The sequence below is a fragment of the Melospiza melodia genome, chromosome 6 (genome assembly GCF_035770615.1).
Source record: "Melospiza melodia melodia isolate bMelMel2 chromosome 6, bMelMel2.pri, whole genome shotgun sequence".
NCBI lineage: Eukaryota > Metazoa > Chordata > Aves > Passeriformes > Passerellidae > Melospiza > Melospiza melodia.
Genome location: NC_086199.1, coordinates 30,649,895 through 30,667,482, shown reverse-complemented (window position 1 = coordinate 30,667,482; position 17,588 = coordinate 30,649,895). Strand labels below are relative to the sequence as shown.

Below are 17,588 nucleotides of genomic sequence, written 5' to 3'. Positions count from 1 at the left end.
TCCGGGTGGGCGCGGACCCCAGGCCAGCCCCAGCCCCGGTGCGGCCGCGGGGGCCGGGGCCGGGGCCGCGCCCGAGGAGCGGCGCGCAGGGTCGGGCTCCCCGCAGGGCTCTTCTCACCTCGCTGCTCCCGGGTCCCCTCCGACCAGGGAAAGCTGGGAGTGCGAGCAGTGTCAAAGATCCTCGCCTCTCCCAGACAGGATGAGAACTTGTAAAAAAATTAGATTTATTTATGCACATATTTATCCCCTCTAATTATAGAAATTAATCCTCTTACTTATGACTAAAAGGTAACGTCTAAGGCGTCCCTTTGATGTTTAACAGCATCATTTGTGGCTAACATTCCAACTGATTAAGGAATAATTGTTGTTAAATGCTTTACAAGTGGATAGTGTTTAATTGAGAGGCATTCATAATTTTACGGCTTACCACAAAATGAAACGTAATTAAAAACGCAGAAACTTCCAACTGATTTTGTTCCAATTATGTTTATTGTTCAGACTAATTACTGCACAAGACGGGGTACTTTTCCCCATGTCTAAATGGCACACGCTTCCCAAGTACACCCTTGCAGGTTTTTCTTTTCCAGGTACAGGCTTGGGACGGCTTTCTGCAGCCTCCGCTCTCCCCACCCCCCCTCCCCATTATAATTAAATGCTCCAGCCTTTTCTTCTCTCCCCCATGCAACACCTTGAGATGTGAGAAAGTGATGGCAGCTTTCTTCCCTCGGAGCTCGAAGTAATTGTAGAAGGGCTGATGAATTTCTTGAAGAAACACTTGCCACACACTGAGGAAACCATCTCCTAGCAGGATTTTACAAACCAAAGTAAACAAAGCACCCCAGGGGCGATTTCCTCTTTTTGCGCAGCGTACTTCTCAATTTACCTCAGAAGGGATCACAATCACACAAGAGAGTTACAACAGAAATCATACTTGGTTTGGAAAGCATATTCTGTACTAGAAGCAGAGATATTGAAAGTGTTCAAAGGAAGGGACAGTCATTAAAATACCTGCCAGGCGCGCTGCCATTCCCTTAACTAACCTTCCTTGTTTCCCGTGAACTCAGAAATCTCTTCAGCATCTATTTAAACACAGATATCCCGGGGGGAAGGGGGGGGATGGTTTACGGGAAGGGGGAAGGGGAAAGAAACCAACCCACATAGCCCTCAGGTCCATCTCACCAACACCTTTAAGCACCCTTATCCTCGGAAAGGGGTGGGAAATAAAGTTACTTGCCTAATTTCACTGTTCTATCGAAGAGAGTTTATTGTGCAAACGGACTTATTTATTTATTCCTGAGTTTCTCTATCCCTCAGCTGGGCTCTTGGAGAAAATTAGAGAGTTGCCTGAGATCATGCTAATAAAAAATAACTGCTTGCAGTTAAAGGGAATAATCACATCGATCAGACCCTGATAAAATAGGGGCGGGGGGCATCAAATGCCCAACACTGCTTACAGTTTGCTTTTTTCCTTTGGGCTCCAAGCCGTTAGGAAAGGATCTCACACGCATTTATTGCTCCTTTTGTCTCCTTCTTTCTAGCAGGATTCAAACCCCTGTGCGGGTGTGCGTGGTTCGGGGGGTTGTTGCTCACTTTGGGAAGGCTGTGGCATTCACAGGTGTGCTTCGGCTCCTCGCTGTAACCCTGTACAATTTCCCAATTCTCCTGGAGGGTTTAATCTAGGTGTGAGAGTAGGAAAGTGTTTAAATTCTACTAGGGAAATAAGCGGGGCCGGGGGAGGGAGGGGGAAGGGGGGAGGAATTCCCTCTTTTGGCGAGTCAGAAATAGCCCAAGCTTTCCAAACGGATGTTAAAATTGGACATAATGGAGCAACACCTCCTTTTTTTTTTTTTTTTTTTTTTTTTTCTCCTTTCCTTTTTCTTTTTTTTCCCTCTTCAGGTATGAGTCTTGAATCCTTTCATTAAACTGACACAGATTTCCAGAGATGGAGAAAAGGAGGGGTATCTGAGGTGGACATTTTATGTAAATGAGCAAATCCGAAATGTATTACAAATCCACTGTAATAAAACTGACAGTTTTGACAGTATTGACAACATAAATATATGTTGGAACACAGCACTTTCAGACACTTAACCGATGAAGCAATAAAAAGATTCGACTACAATATTTCAAATAATCGACATTGATGTTTTGATACATCATTTTTATACCTCGAATCGATCTATCACTCTATGACCGGTCAATTTTAAGTAAAAATCTGCTGCAATTATTTACGCTATTGCCAATGACGACCTAATAACTGTTTTCAATTAATTACAGCAAAACTAAGCATTATGAGGACTAACCGGCCACATATTCCATTGTATGGCATTTCTTGTATGGAGAGCAAACACATATATGTGTATTGCATTCTCTTTGTGGGATCAAAAGAAAGACATACAAAGACGATCACAATCTTGAGGGGGGTGGTGGTGGGAATAAAAAGCAACCTCTTTTCGGGAACACACCGCCGGCTCTCACCATGTACTTCTAGGAAACACGCTATAATATTTTGTCAGCTCTCTCTCTGTGCAATACCAAACCGGGCTCTCAGGATTTTTTTTTTTTTTCCTTTTCTCTTTGGGCTCTGCACAGAATCCCACTTCAAACAATGGGCCGAGCAGTTCTTGGGGGAAAAAAAAAAAAAAGAAATTCGTGCTTCGAGTGATTGCCTGTGTGTTGTGAGAGTCTCCGGATCATTTCAAAAGAGGTAGGAGTATATTGTTCTCTCCGGACCGAGAACTCCAGTGTAAAAATGAGAGCGCTCCTCTTCTGGAGTTTTACAGGCAGCTGGAGAACAAAAGGGGATATTTTGAGTGAGCTAGAGCAGAGCTCTGAGCAGAGTTTGAAGCCTTTGCGGATTCTCTGATATCACCCTAAAGCCATTTACTTTGCCCTAACTGTCCTTTTGGTTCCCATGTTATACTGGAAAGATTAAATTTTTTTCATACTTCGGGATTCTTTGAACAATTGCAAACTAGATTTTTGACTACCCAGTGCAAACAGTACTAGTGGGAAACCCTGACAGGTTTGTGGTTGTTTTCTTTTTTTCTTTCTTTTTTTCTTCCTCTCTGGTGTGTGATGGAAATACACGTCGACTGTTTACGGTCTCCACTTTTACAAACATCCCACTTCTACAAACATTCCAGCCTTAATAACATAATTAAAAAAAAAAAAAAAATCCCATCTCTTCCCTGACTTCAGCGCTTCGCACCCACCCGTTTGACATAAGCCAGACAAACGGGAAGGGGTTCATCCCTCTGCCCCTTCCCGCGGCGGGTTTGGCCCCTCAGGGATGGAACCCGGCACTGGGCCTCACCACGTCCCGCGGGGGCCGCTGAGCTGCGCGGCGGGAGCGAGCCCCGTGCCCGGCCCCGGCGGCTCGGGCTGGGCTGGAGCCCCGCCAGATAGCGCTAGAGGGCCGCTGATGGATGGAGGGATGGGTGGATGGATGGGTGGATGGCAGCCCCGCCGGGGCAGCGCCGCGCACGGCCCCGGGCCGCGGGCACACCGCGCTCCGCAGCGCAGGCCCAACCCGCGGCGGGCCTGTCTCCTGCGGGGCCGGGGGTTTCCCCCTAAAAAAAAAAAAAAAAAAAAAAAGAAAAAGGCGGAGGGGTGGGATAAGGAGTAAAAAGCGAAGTAACAGGTAAATGAACCTCCTTCTAATCCAGCTCCCAAAGATCTCAGTCGTACCGCAGTCGAGGTCAAGAAAAGTTCACCGTGATGGGCTACCATTGACTTTCAGGACTAGAAAGATTTTCGACAAATAATAACACGTTACTGAAAAGCGAAGTACACCGCTGGCAGCCGGGGGGATCAGGGTGAGGAGCTAAATGAACCCAGTGATCTGCAGAAGCTAAAACGTGCATGATTTCACAGGGGCACCCGAGATGGGACCTCGAAAGTCTTGCAGCTGCGGGACGTCGGAGGCGAATCAAAGAGTGCTGAGACGAATAAAAAGTGACTGAAGTTGTAAAAAACAACCGTAAGGGCAAAGGAGAGTGTGGTAAAGAGCGGGTTTGGGGGTAGGAATTTAACTGTGGCACAATCCTGATTATAAAAAGAAAAAAGTACTATTTAAACTCCACACTTCGTCTTGCAAGCAAAACAAAAAGTAAAATTCACGTGAATTTCACTACGGTGTCACGGTGGTGTCCCGCGTGCATATTTTATCAGGCAGATTGCTTTCTTCATTTATTATGACACATTGCCTAGAATGATAGTTCGAGATAAAAAGCCAGTTCGAATATGCTAAATTTTTCGCTGTGTTCCATGATATCCTTGACCCGTCTAACAGGAGTTTTGCTTTCAAATGCAGTCTACGTGTTACCGAACACAATGGCATCCCCCAAAATACTTGAACTCAGCACACAAACAAACAAACATTGAATAAAGTTACAAACAAGATTAAGGTTCAAGTTATTTGTCCCTGTAGCAAGGCGTCAATTGTCCTAACAGATGTAGGGACGTTAAGAGGATTTAAACCGTGCGAATTTAATAAACCAGATTAGCAATAGGTGCTTTCCACAAGTGCTAAGAACCGGAAAGTAAATCTAGCCTAAATTACCCATCGGACTGGAGGATCACCTACCAGGAGAGCTCAAAATTTCCTACAGGGTACAATAGGATTTCATGCAAGCACGGCTTGTTTCCCCCTAAAAATTTTCTATTTGCATTAAATCTTGTGATAGGAGCACACGCGCGTGCAAAACAGCGGTTTAAGGTCTCCGGTGGGATTTATTCTTGAAATCTGAAATATTACCTGTTGTGCCATCCGCTTTTGCAAGGCTGTGGAAAAAGAGAGAGAGAGAAGGAGGGAGGGAGAGATGTAACGAGCAAGCAAGAGAGGCATGTCTCAAAGCCAGCAAAGGACTAAGATGCCACACTTCGGAAAGGCTGATTGAAAACAGACTCTTCTTAACTTTTAGAGGATTTTCTCTCTCGCTCCCTCCGAGGGCTAAGAAGCCGATTTGGGAGTTTGAAGGGAATAGGTTTCAGCATCCATATTTGTTCTGGTGCACTTGTAAAATGCGATTTGAAGAGGATCTTTAGCCCTCTGATTGTCTTTGTATTGTTTTTCTTGAAACGGATCTTTTGCCCTTAATGAATCCCCACACAGCTGGACAGCTCCTGCTCGGACACTGAGAGCGCTAACCCCAAACTGACCCCAATTTGACACCACAAGATGAAATTTTACCGCCTGTTAAAACCATTTCCAGCCTCGGCAAAAGGAGCTGGCGGTTGACTGAGATGCACTTCCATACCGGACACCTCATTTCTCTTTGGACTTTTGAGCCGATCTATCAAAAAAAAAAAAAAAAAAAAAAAAAGGAAAAACCCAGGCACCACCCCGACTCGTATCTATCCTACACTTTTCCTGAAAACAGCCCTCGCTCTGAAAGTGATGCAGGAGAAATGGAAATTAGCCATTTTAATTTTCCCGAATTACTTTTTTTTTTTTTAAAAAAGAAATGTCACTAGTTGGGGGGGGGGGGGGGGTAAATAAAAAAATCACCTAAGTATGTGAAAGCCCTCACCCTCTGCACGCACGTATCCCATTTTCCTCCGAGTTCCCAACAGCATCTTTGTTAATACATGAGTACATTCACTTAAGGGCGCTAAATTGAGATCCCTTTTTAATGGCTAAACTGTAGCGCTTTATAAACCACCTTCTCTGTGTGCTTTAATCCACTGGGATAGTGATGAGGAAAAAGGCTTCAACTCTTTTCACGTGGAAAAAAAAAAAAGACACAGGAGGAACATGAAAGATCTTCATTTACTATATGAAATTTCACTTTCTATCAAGTTAAAATAATTTTTAAAAGTTGGTCCCTGTCCCAGATTACAAACATGCACAGCAGGGCAAGACAACGCAGGGGGTTAATTAGTTTAGGAGGGGGAAAAAAATTAAACAATTGAAAGGAGCAGCACTGAACACTGCACAAGTCTTTGGCTGCTTTTTTTCAGCTTTGCTTTTAGTCTGTTTTCTCAGAATTTCTTAGTCAGGGCGGCTGAGATCTACAGAGACTTCTGCGTAAAATAGAATTAGCAAAAAAAAAAAAAAGTGGCATAAAATTATATACTAAGCAATAAAATAATTTCTTCTATGGGAGCCAAGTAATCTAACTTTTTTTGAGAAGGAAATTGATTAACTTCTCTTACAGCCTGAGGTCTAAAAAAATGATGGAGCCTTAAATGTAGCCAGATTACTCTTGCACAGACAGTTTATAAGGAAAGACCTCTTCTTTGGTGATACTGAAACTATTTCAAAAGAGGCACATTTGTGTATCTCAAGAGACAAGGCTCTGGGTTTGCACTGCCACGGTTAAAAAACAAGCTTGGAAGCTACAAATATTTGAACCACGTCTTCTAAGCTGGCTGCATCACAAGCAAATGATTCCATGCAAGTTGAGAAATCTGGCATCTTTGGGGCACGGGGCGGGGGGGGGAGAGGGGGGAAGGGAGGGGGAAGAAAGAAGGGGAAAAAAACCCCAAATAACATTCACCGATGAGATGACTAGATCTCTTAAAAAAAAAATCTGCTAGAAAACTACAGCTGTAAAAGTAGGAAAGGATTTGCATAACCTACTGCTCTGTAGGTCTCCGCGCACCCAAAGGATTAGCCAAGCATTCATTACCATGAATATCTTGAATTACGTTACCGATTTATACGACAGAGTATAAAATACTGCACAAGAAGACTGGCTTTTTCCCTGCGAAATGAATTGACTTAACCACTGCTTGAAAGAGATCTACATACTAAGGGCTCTTCTACTCACCTCTCTTTACAGTCCCGTGAAAGTCAGTCACAGCAATTCGGTTGCTCTTAGGACTAGCTTTAATCTTGGAGGAGATCCTCTAGGAAAAAGAAAACCCCGTGTCTGCTCTCCGGCTTCTGGCGGGTTTTAAGCAGGGTGCAACTCTGGCTCTAAGTAGGAGAGGGACTTTTCTCCGTATTCCCCTCATATTTGTAAATACAGCCCTGCTCTGCAGGGCTCGGCGCTAGCGGAACATGCAGGAATGCCCACTGGCGTTTGTCAGCTCTCCACACTATCTTTCTTTATACGTGAGGGCTGATTTCCCGCAGACATCATTGTTATGATGGCTCATTTAATCAAACTGTTTAATTGCTCCGGTAATCACTATCATCATCACAGGTACTCAATCATTCATCATTTTGGAGGGGTTTATTGACCTCTGGAGCTCATTCCCTTCGCCTATTAAAATCAGGCCAAATATCTATAACTACCCCTTGAGTCATTTTCTTAAAGTTAAAAAAAAAAACCTCTGAAAAGCATCGTCATCACCACGAAAAGCAAAGCAAACCAAAATCTAACGGAATAATATATTTTCTGCCGTGTATTTTCAAAAGCCATCTATGTATGAGGCCACATTCACAAACGGGTACATAATCATTGATAAATTCCACTATTAACGGGATAGTCTGTTTTAGATTTTATGTGCAGGGGACCGTGAACGAGGGTGGGGGGTTGGGGAGGACAAAACTGCAGCAATCGATAGTTTGACCATCGCTCCTCCCCTAAACTTCAAGCATCCCCCATGATTGATGATCCCGGGTAGCTTTGGTAATTGACTGCTCTGAGGTAAGGCATGGTGCAGCTTCAGCGAAGTGATTGGGCGAGAGAAACGCACCAAAATTAACGCGCGTGTGTGTGTGTGTGTGTGTGCCTGTGCGTTCGGAAAAGTTCATTCGGTACTCAAGGGTGGGGGGGGGGATGCATCATCTCACTTAATTTGCTAAATAACCCCACTGTAATTAGCACTACCATTAGAAGGCATTACCGAGCTAATACTCCAGCATACATTCCACAAGCGCAACGTCGATAAACGGTAAAGTCCAGCAACACACACACGTAAATACTGCGCTCACCGCCGGATCCGCTCAAAACGAACACGCAAACAGAAATCTACATAACATCTGGATCTCTCCTACAAAAGACTGAGCAAGACTTTGTTTTTAAGCCCTTTACAAAGCCTGGCAGCCTAATCGCAAAACTAAAAGGGATTTCCCCCTCTTCCCTCCGCCTCTCCCCGCCCCCCCTCCCCTTCAAGACATCCAGAGCGTGTTTGATAGCAGCGATCACTTAATGAAGAGCGGTGCCCGGCGCGGTTTGCACGAGGCGCTCTCCCCATGCCCCGGAACGTCCGTTAGTTGTTGGCGGCGCACAATGAGCGCTCCGGGGGCAGCGGCGCGGCCGGCGTTGCGGCGCGCCGGCGGGGCCGGGCGCGCGGGCCCGGAGCAGCCTCCCCGCGCCCGGGGCCGCACCGGCTCCGCGCGCCCCCCCCGCGCGCTGTAGCTCCCGGTGCCCGGGGCTCGCGCACCGCGCGCGGCAGCGGCCGGAGCCGCCGACCCGAGCCAGCGGCCCCGCGCGCGCCGCCAGACGCCCCACGCCGCGGGTAATCGGAAGGTATTTGGTTGCTCAAATAATCTAGCGCAAACCGACCCGGGGCCGGGCTTCTACCGCACTTTTCTTCTCGCTCTCTGCAGTTTCCCCTGCCTCTCCCCCCCTCTCGCACACACGCACTCTCCCTGTCCTTCCTCCCCTGCCTCCCTCCCTCGCTCCCTCCCTCGCTCCCTCCCTCCCTCCTCCCTCCCTCGCTCCCTCCCTCCCTCCCTCTCGCTCGCACGCTCGCTCGCTCCTTCCTACACGCCGTGCTTCGCTCGGGGCAGGGGCTGCTGCGCGGCTCCCCCCGCGCGGCGCCGCGGCCGCCCCGCCGCCGCGCTGCGCATCCCCGGCGCTCCGCCGGCTGGGGCGCCCCGCCGCCCCGCGCCCGCGCCCGCCGCCGCGCCCCGCCGCTCCCCGCCGCCGCCGCTCCCCGCCGCCGCTCCCCGCCGCCGCCGCCGCCGCGCTGCAGGACTGGCTATGGCCACCACTACTTCCGGGTTCCGTCACTTCATTCTCCCGCCGATCAGCGCCGCAAAACTGAGCCTCTTCTATAAGGCAGCCGGCAGCCAACCTGCCAACACTTACTGACACTCACTCATCCCAGGGAGTGAGGGAGAGAGGGAGACAAAATACCTGCCGGGAGGAAAAAAAAAAAAAAAAAAAAAGGAGAGAGGGGGAAGTCCGGGCTTTGCAAACTATTCAATTTTTCTTCGCATCTTTCCCCACCCCCCTTCACAAGTACTTTGAAAAAAACAAAACAAAACCAAAACCAACAACCCTATAAGCGATCCTAAAGGCAAAACCCGAGCACGGAGTTACTGGAAGAAGAAACCGGGGTTAAAAAGATTCCTCCTCTCTTCTTCATCATCATCAACCATCATTCATTCACTACCTTGACATTCCCTGGCTTTGATTGACAGCTGGAGTGGCAAAAAGCCATGAGACACGACAGTTTGGTTACATGTGGGTTGCTGACGGGCCGATCGTAACCTTCAGTTTGGGGGCTTGACAATTTTTTTTTTTTTTTTTTTTTTTTTTTTTTTTTTTTTTTTGCGTAGAGAAAGAAAAAAGGAAAAAGAGAGACAGAAAAAGGAAAGAGAAAGAGACAGAAAAAAAGAAGAAAACACAGAAACTCATCGTGGTTCTTGACTGTTTTTTATATATTGTTGTTGTTATTGTTGTTGTTATTACTATTATTTACCCATATTGGAGGATAGGAGAAGTCTATAAGTGGGTTGCAAAAAAAAAAAAAAAAAGGAATCTTCTTCACTCTAAATCACTTTCTTTGCTGGACTGGGATATTAAATATACGACACATCCAGGAGTTTATTGGAGCGCAGACTGATGGCGCAAAGGGTAGGTTTAAATCTCCAACACTTACCTATATATAAATCCTCTCTTAAGAGGGGCCTGTCCGATTTGCTCTCCTCTGTTGCTGATGATGATGGCGGCCACTATTAAAAAATAGCAGCAAAAATTATTCTCTGGCTTTTTGTGTGTGTGCATGAGTGTCTCTGTGTGTGTGTCTCTCTGCAATTGTTCCACGCTTTTTTCCTCTCTAGCTTTTTCCCCAGCAGCGCGAATTCCCTGCTCTCTGCCTGCTCAGTAGCACGGGTTTCACAGGGGAAAGCTTGCTCTGCTGCTGCTGCTGCTGCCGCCGCCGCTACTGCTGCTGCCTAGCAAAGACTAAGAAATACATATGTGTGTCTGTGTATATACGAATGTATATATATGTATACACATATAGCTGCTTTTTTTTTTTTTTTTTTTTTTTTTTTTTTTTTTTTTTTTGTCTCTGGCTGTGACAAGGACAAGGGGAATTGCCACTAAATAATGTTTCTGGTAACTTTCAGATTATTACCCCCTTTATCTACCTCCCTCCTCCCCACACATCCTACCTTTCCTCTCTCCTTTCTAGTGTTGATTTATTTATCTAGTTGGTTTTGATTCTGCTTGTTTATTTTTTTTCTTCTTTTCTAATGCAGAGTAACTCTAGTTTCTCTCCTCCGTTTCCTTCCTTTTCATCCCTGTTTCCTTGTTAGGGTTTCTCCTGCCTGTGCTGAAGAGGACCATCTTCCCCCACACACTCAGACAGGCAAACACACTTTCCCCTTTTACCTCTTCTCGCACCCCCACTCCTTCTTCAGCCCCTCCAGCCTCTGCTCCCGGTCCCAATTGATTTCATTTTTAGCATTTCTCTCTCTCTGTTGTGGCTGTTCTTGTTTTGTTTTGCTCTGTTTGTGTCTGTCCGGGTGCTTTACTCTCTTCTGACTTTTGTTGTTGTTGTTTGTTTGTTTTTTTTATTCCCCCCTCTCTTCTCCTCTTTCTTTTTCTTTCTTCTCTTCCGGCCCGCTTTTTGACAGTACGATGAGCTGCCCCACTACGGCGGGATGGACGGAGTAGGGGTGCCGGCGTCCATGTACGGGGACCCCCACGCCCCCCGGCCGATCCCCCCGGTGCACCACCTCAACCATGGGCCGCCGCTCCACGCCGGACAGCACTACGGCGCCCACGCCCCGCACCCCAATGTCATGCCGGCCAGCATGGGCTCCGCTGTCAACGACGCCCTGAAACGGGACAAGGATGCGATCTACGGGTAGGTGCCGCCGGGCCGCCCGGCGCCAGGGCCCGGCCCCGCAGCGCGGGTGCCCGCGGAGCGGCCGGGGCAGGAGCGGAGCGGGAACGGGAACGGGAGCGGAGCGGCAGCGGGAGCGGGGCGGGCAGCGGGAGCTCCCGCGGGGCCGCGGCGGCAGCGGCCAGCCGGGCCCGGAGCGGAGTGGGGCGGGGGGAGCCCCGAGAGCCCGGAGGGAAGGCGGCGGCAGGGCAGCCCCCGGCAGCCCGCTCGGGAGGGAGACCCGCGCGGTGGCACCGCCGTGGCCCGCGATCTCGGGACCAGGGCGATCCCAGCCTGACTCGGCTGAGGTGCCAGCACCCGCGGGAAATGGGTGCTGGAAAACAGACGAAGGCTGGGTTGGAGAGAGGTGGTGTTGCCTTGTCCTTCCATTTTTCTTTTTTTATTATTCGGTTTTTTCCTCTTTTGTGTTTTTTTGGGGGGTTCTTTTCTTACGCATGGGGTTTTTTTAAATTTCTTGGAAAGGCCCCACTTAGGAGTTAGAGACTCGTATTGCTCTGGATTTTAGTTGGAGAAGTGTTGTTCTGGTGTTCTCTGTGCCATAATACCACTCTTCCAACTTTGTAAATAAAGAGCTATTCACATCGCGGAAGGTAGTAAGAATAAAAGGGATTCACTTCTTGCAAGCAGCTCTTCCCAGTGACAGAAGACATAAATACATTGGGGGCAATGAGCTGAATTTTCTATTTAAGAAAGAAAGAACATGGGGAAAAAGAAACCCATACCCAAGGGTTTCTCAAGCCTGCACCAGGGCTTTGCTTGGAGGGAATGACACCGATTCCCTTCAGTGCTTTTTGGAAAAAATACTAACTGATCCTAAAAGGAGAGCTAGTAACATCTATGACAGAGTGTGGGGCCTTGATCATACACTAAAGGGGAAAAGAAACAAATGCATGCTTACTACTTAGCACGCAGATAATTTTTTTTTTTTTCTGACTACACCAACTATGGGAAAATATTTCGCGAAGTGCTCCCTTCCTCCACCCCCTCCCCAGCTCACTTATCTGGACAGATGGTATTTTACTTGGGTGTGCTTCCTAAGCCAGGAAACTTCACCACATTTTTGTTAGCAGGCCCCTTGAAAAATAAAATTACGTATTAAGTAGTTTGCAGTTTGCCTAGCTGTACTCTCGTTTTAGGTCATAGCTGGAGGGTAGGGATGGGATCTTCCAGGTTTTGCGGTATTTTAAGCTGTGGCAAAAGTGTAACATTCTCAGTTGAGCTGCTGCTGAGCACGTTCGGTGCCTTGTGCGTTTAGAGAGGTCACTTTTGTCCTCGTCGGTGAGGACTGCACGGGGAATGTGGCTCGGACATTGCAATTATAAAATTAAAAAAAAAAAAAAAAAAAAAAAAAAAACAAAACCCCAAACAAACAAAACAACAACAGCCAGCTCACCACCAAAACCAGTATTTTTATTTCAAAGTCTGGTTCTCCAGTGCTCTGCCCGGGGCATTAGTGCGAGACTGCACAGTGTGGCTGTGTCCGTGTGTCCGTGCATGTATGTCCGTGCATTAAAGAAAAAAAATACTTGTTGATTACAGCTCTTCTTTCCCCCTCTCCCCCACCCCCTCCCCTCTCTTTGTGTGCCACCGCCCGGTAGGCACCCGTTGTTCCCCCTCTTAGCTCTGGTCTTTGAGAAGTGCGAGCTGGCGACCTGCACGCCCCGGGAGCCCGGCGTGGCCGGCGGGGACGTCTGCTCCTCCGACTCCTTCAACGAGGACATCGCCGTCTTCGCTAAACAGGTCGGGCACCTCTCCCCCGCCCCCGGCCCTCACGGCGCTCCCGCCGCCCCCTCCGCGCCCGGCCCCGCACGGCCGCGCTGGCAGAGGGGCAGCCCCCCTTTCCCCGCGCCCCTTTCTCTCGGCGGGCGGGGTGCGCCCTGCTGGCCCGGCCGGCCCCGAGCTCCCCCCTGCCGGCAGCCCCTCCACGCCGCCGGGCTGGCACTGCCGGGCCTTGCCCTCCTGCGCTGGCCACAGGGAAAGGTGGCTGCGGCCGAGTTCTGGAGGGGAAGCAGGCAGGGGACCCTCAGGAGAAGGCTCCCGTGGGACCGGCGGCCGGCTCAGTGCCGGACCGGCAGGAGCGGAGCGGGCTTCTCTCCGCAGCTCGGTGACCCGGAGCGCTCGGCCGGATTTTGGTAGCGGCCGGTTCTGTCAAAGGCATTTTCCCCTTTCGGGCGATCCGGTTACGGGAGTAAAGACAGCAGCTGTAGTTCACGCCGCTTTTCCTCCTTCTTGCAGGTCCGCGCCGAAAAGCCACTTTTTTCTTCAAATCCAGAGTTGGACAATTTGGTAAGGCCTGCTCCCTCTTCCACCGCGCTCCCTGTCGCCCTTGCCGACCCCTCCGCCCCGGAGCGGGCCGAGCGGCGCGGCCGGGCAGCGGCGGCCGGGCCGGGCACCGGGTGCGCCGGCGTGGGAGCGGGGCGCCCGCCGGTCGGCAAGCTGCCGTCAAGGGGCTTCAAAGAGCTTTATTCTTAAAGCCAGTCAGAGCAAAGTCTCAAGCCCCAATGCATTGCAAAGCTGAGTTTGAAAGCCACGGGAAGCTAAAAGTGAAGGAAGTAACTGCTTAAGAAGAGAGAGCTGGAGATTTCTAATGTAATTCTTTTGCTAATGTGAACGATTTCAATATTCAAAGTGCCTAAATCCGCTTGTAAAGAAGATGCCAAACTATTCAAACACACATTCACCCCCCTTTCTCCTGCGGGCGGGGGTGGGGGTGGGAGCGTGTGTTTGACTTCTCTGCGAACCCTCAGGGATGAGGGCCGGGGTGCTGAGGGGAACGAGGAGAGGAAGAGGTTTTCTCCAAGATCGCGGTAATAAAGCGCTAATCACCGCTCCTGGAATAAATATGATAAAAATCAAGTGTTTAGGTTAAAGTTGATCAAAATTGTTAAAGCGTGACCAATGAGCTAAAATCCTGTATAATGACCACTCGCCCTGACAATCCCCTTCTCCCCCTTTCCCACTCGGGCTCGCCGCTCTGCCCAGCCCCCGTGCTCCTGTCTCCCACGTAACCCCTTGCTCAAAACTTTCTTGCAGATGATCCAAGCAATACAAGTACTAAGGTTTCATCTTCTGGAATTAGAAAAGGTAAGAGCCACGGAGGTGGGCGGGGGGCACGCCATTCCCTGCCCCCTCTCCCCTCGCCCTCTGCCCCCCCCAGCTCCCTTCCTCCCGACTGTTTGGGCTGACTTGTAAACACGGCCAGAGAAGATAGGGGTAATGCATTGTGACACCGTAACCTGTGCCATCAGAGCATGTGACACCCGACAGACTTGCCCAGACCGTTTTTTCCCCTTTTTGTGTGTGTGCAATTTCAATATTTACTAATATTAAATATTAAACCCCTTTCATCCTTCTTACTCCTTTCCTCAGTAGAAGCTCTTTTTCCCACTCAGAAATATTATATTTAACAAAAAGAAATGAAACCACTCGTTCTCCTCTCCGGCTCTGGCAGGCACATTAACCCCAAGCAAGGACTAAATGTTTGGAAGAGGCAGGGGCCCCTGCAGGCGTGGGCAGGGGCTGTGCCCTGGGACAAGAATGGCTCTTCCCACAACCTCAGCAAGTAGCTTCATTTTACTGCTCCCGGCCATTTAGACCTTTTTTTAGCCCCGGTTTAAACTGATCCCGTCCCGAGTGACTAGTTGTACCTGTCTGGGTTGTGTATGCTCCGGAGATACCACCTGGGTCCAGCTCCCAGTGTTCCGATATTATCACCAAATCCGATTTTCTTCAGCACTCAAGTCCGAGCCCACTATCTCTCTCTCTAACTTGTTGCTGCAGCAAGTCTCTAGAGAATAATACGTGCTGCAACAATTTCTCTATTGTTTCCTTGCCTTCAACTATTGTCCCCCTTAATTAGAGTTACTTAGAGTTACTTGTGGAGTAGATCAGAGGGTTGAACTTGTTACAAAAAAAAAAAAAAAAAGAAAGAAAAAAAAAGTGCCGAAACACGATATTTAGCCATTATTGATTCTATTATTCTTGTTATTCTTTTCAGGTTCATGAATTGTGTGATAATTTCTGCCATCGGTACATTAGTTGTTTGAAAGGAAAAATGCCAATAGACCTCGTTATTGATGAAAGGGATGGCAGCTCCAAATCAGACCATGAAGAACTCTCAGGATCTTCCACAAATTTAGCCGATCATGTAAGTCCTTCTGTTTTCTTTATGACACTTTTTAAAGTTTTTAACCTGCTTAGAGGACCTGTTCTGGATTTCCTTGCTTTGCTGCTGTCTGTTAGTATTGTTACTACCTTAACCTCCTGCAAGCTTGAATCCCATCTTCAAACTTTCTTCCCTTTCGCTTTGCAAAGTTGTAGAAATGCAAAAGACTCCTTCAGTTTTCATCTGTAAAGCATCGAGTTTGCAATGGTTTGTAAAGTTTCCTAGTCTGGGCGGCCTGGAAAGCTAGCAAACTGTTGGTTTGATGTGGGGATCAGTGCTTTCTCCTGTTCTTTGCCAACTTTGTAATCAATGCATCAATGTAAGGAAACACAGACAAGAAAGTTAGGAAGAAAGTTTGCTGATATGCTCCCCCCTCCCCTCTCGTGGGGATGACAAGTGATGAGAATTATTGGCAATACTACACTACATTAAAAAAAGGGGTTAGCACATTAGAGTTTCCAATGCTTTTGCTTTATAGCAACTTATTGTCAGAATATGGACTTATTGCCAAACGCCTGAAGCATCTTCATAATAAAAGACAGTAACCTTGATGAAGCAATTATTAACAATGTATTACAGAAAGTTGGAGAGAATGATGATTGAGTAACCGTAGGTTAGCGGTTGATTTTAACACTTTAGGAGTTGGTGAATTAGTGTAATGTGTGTAGTACTGAACATTGGTGTGCATGAAAGGAGAGTGCCTTTGTTTTTTCTGAGTTTTGGAGTGGCTCCTCTGATCCTTCAAAAGACGTAGATGCAGAGAGACTTGGGGATGTGGAGGGAAAGATTGCAGTTGGTACAGCAGAAAAGGAAAGGAATAGCTCTGGTTGAAAAGGGTGGGTGTGAATTCCACTTTATTTATAGGAACGCATCCCTGGGGGGCAAAGGGGTTTATACAGTTTTAGATTCAATTGAACTAATAATCTAAATGATAGAGTCTAATATTTTAGTGGTTGAAATATTAATTTAACACCCGGTGTGAAGTTAACCATGCTTTCTGCACAGGCGCCTGCCTTTATTTCCCAGTGTGTGAAGAGTAGCTGGAAGCCCAGGGAGAATGAGCTTTCTAGGAGCTTTTGTTTCCTTTGAAAACATGTTGGTTTTGTGTGTATTTGGTAATTACATTAGACCTGGACTGAAGCTGAATTGGGAAATAAAATAATAATAAATTCTTCTGAATGTCCCCCTTCTGGCGTGGCTTAGTTATGGGAAATATTTTTGGACCCAAGCCTTAGCTTTCATTTTCTCATTTGTATTCAGTAAACATTGCATGACAGGGTTTGTGCTGGTTTACATTTTAAATCTATTATTTTGAGAGAAAAAAAAGTATGCAGGTCTTCCTTAAAGTTTATCTGCTTCAGCTAACTCAGACGTAGGTAATAAACTCCATGAGGCATGACACAATTTCAAAAATATTTGTTTCATGGCATTTTACAACCTTAAATTCGTGGGCATAAGTATTCTGGGAGAGTACTAGAAAAGAAATTGAAATGAGTGGCAACCTGAAAGATAGTGAGTCACTGTGTAAAATTTAGAGAAACAGAAAAAAAAATACATGTTTCTCCAGTACAGTTTCTTTACAAGAGTGTGTTTCAAGTGGAAGTGTAGAAATGGAGCATGCTTATGTTTATATTGAAGAGATTAGATAAACTAGCCTGTTTAGGGTTTCTGGCAGATGGCAAATGCTCAAGCCAATTTGCAGTGCTCCATTATAATATTTAAATTCACACACAATGATAGGACAGGAGTGGAGGGGGTTAGCATTTTGATAATTTGGTAACTATTATCTTCCCCAAGAAGAATCTCCTCTTGCTTTTGTGGCCCCAAAAACAAACTCAAATAAATATGACAACCCATTTGTCTTGCACCCGTTAGGGTTTACCACTTCATTGGGTATTATAATTTAAAGCCTTTTACTTCCTGGAGATTTGAGCTATAACATTTTTACTTTAGCCCCCTGCTATTTGTTTTGAAAGGAAGCAATAATTTGTGCAACCAGAACACCAACTGGGAAATGAAGAGTTGTATCACATAGTTACATTTTATTCATGCGTTTTGGGAAATGTGTCTCCTTATTGGATTTTTTTTTTTTTTGTATATTAGCTTGTTTTCCTTACAAAACTTTAACACCTTTTTATAGCTTAGTCAAACTACCATGTTTTATATTTGCACTGTACAATGTTCCAGCAGAAAGAAATGCATCTTTATTCACAGAAAAGGAAAAGCTTTAAAAAAACAGCTAATATAAACATGTAAGTCTATTAAAAAATGAGCTATCATTTCTGAGCATCTACCTGAAAATGTAGCAGTTCAAGCATGCAAATTTGTCCAATTTGGCTCTCCAGGTTTATTTTTTTTTCATTTGCCTTGATATGCATATTTA

General features: G+C 47.0%; 1 protein-coding gene and 1 long non-coding RNA gene across 10 annotated transcripts in view; one reads left to right on the top strand and one right to left on the bottom strand.

Moving 5' to 3' along the window:
- Nucleotides 1–467: 467 nt before the first annotated feature.
- LOC134420366 (uncharacterized) lies at nucleotides 468–8,186 on the bottom strand. Its single transcript, XR_010028324.1, has 2 exons — nucleotides 6,777–8,186; nucleotides 468–5,297 (listed from the first exon to the last, which is right to left on the bottom strand). It is a non-coding gene; the product is annotated as an uncharacterized LOC134420366 (long non-coding RNA).
- Nucleotides 8,187–8,411: 225 nt separating this feature from the next.
- The window catches only part of MEIS2 (Meis homeobox 2), a 174,029-nt gene continuing 164,852 nt past the window's right edge, over nucleotides 8,412–17,588 (top strand). For 5 of the 9 annotated variants that reach the window (XM_063160481.1, XM_063160480.1, XM_063160478.1 and 2 more), the window contains exons 1-6: nucleotides 9,031–9,761; nucleotides 10,769–11,001; nucleotides 12,639–12,780; nucleotides 13,276–13,326; nucleotides 14,074–14,124; nucleotides 15,038–15,187. In XM_063160481.1, the coding sequence (XP_063016551.1) occupies nucleotides 9,750–9,761; nucleotides 10,769–11,001; nucleotides 12,639–12,780; nucleotides 13,276–13,326; nucleotides 14,074–14,124; nucleotides 15,038–15,187 (639 nt within the window). In that variant the 5' untranslated portion in view covers nucleotides 9,031–9,749. Of the gene's footprint in view, nucleotides 8,427–9,030; nucleotides 9,762–10,179; nucleotides 10,248–10,768; nucleotides 11,002–12,638; nucleotides 12,781–13,275; nucleotides 13,327–14,073; nucleotides 14,125–15,037; nucleotides 15,188–17,588 lie in introns of those variants that run through there. The other 4 variants (XM_063160479.1, XM_063160477.1, XM_063160475.1 and 1 more) reach the window with 2 other exon arrangements.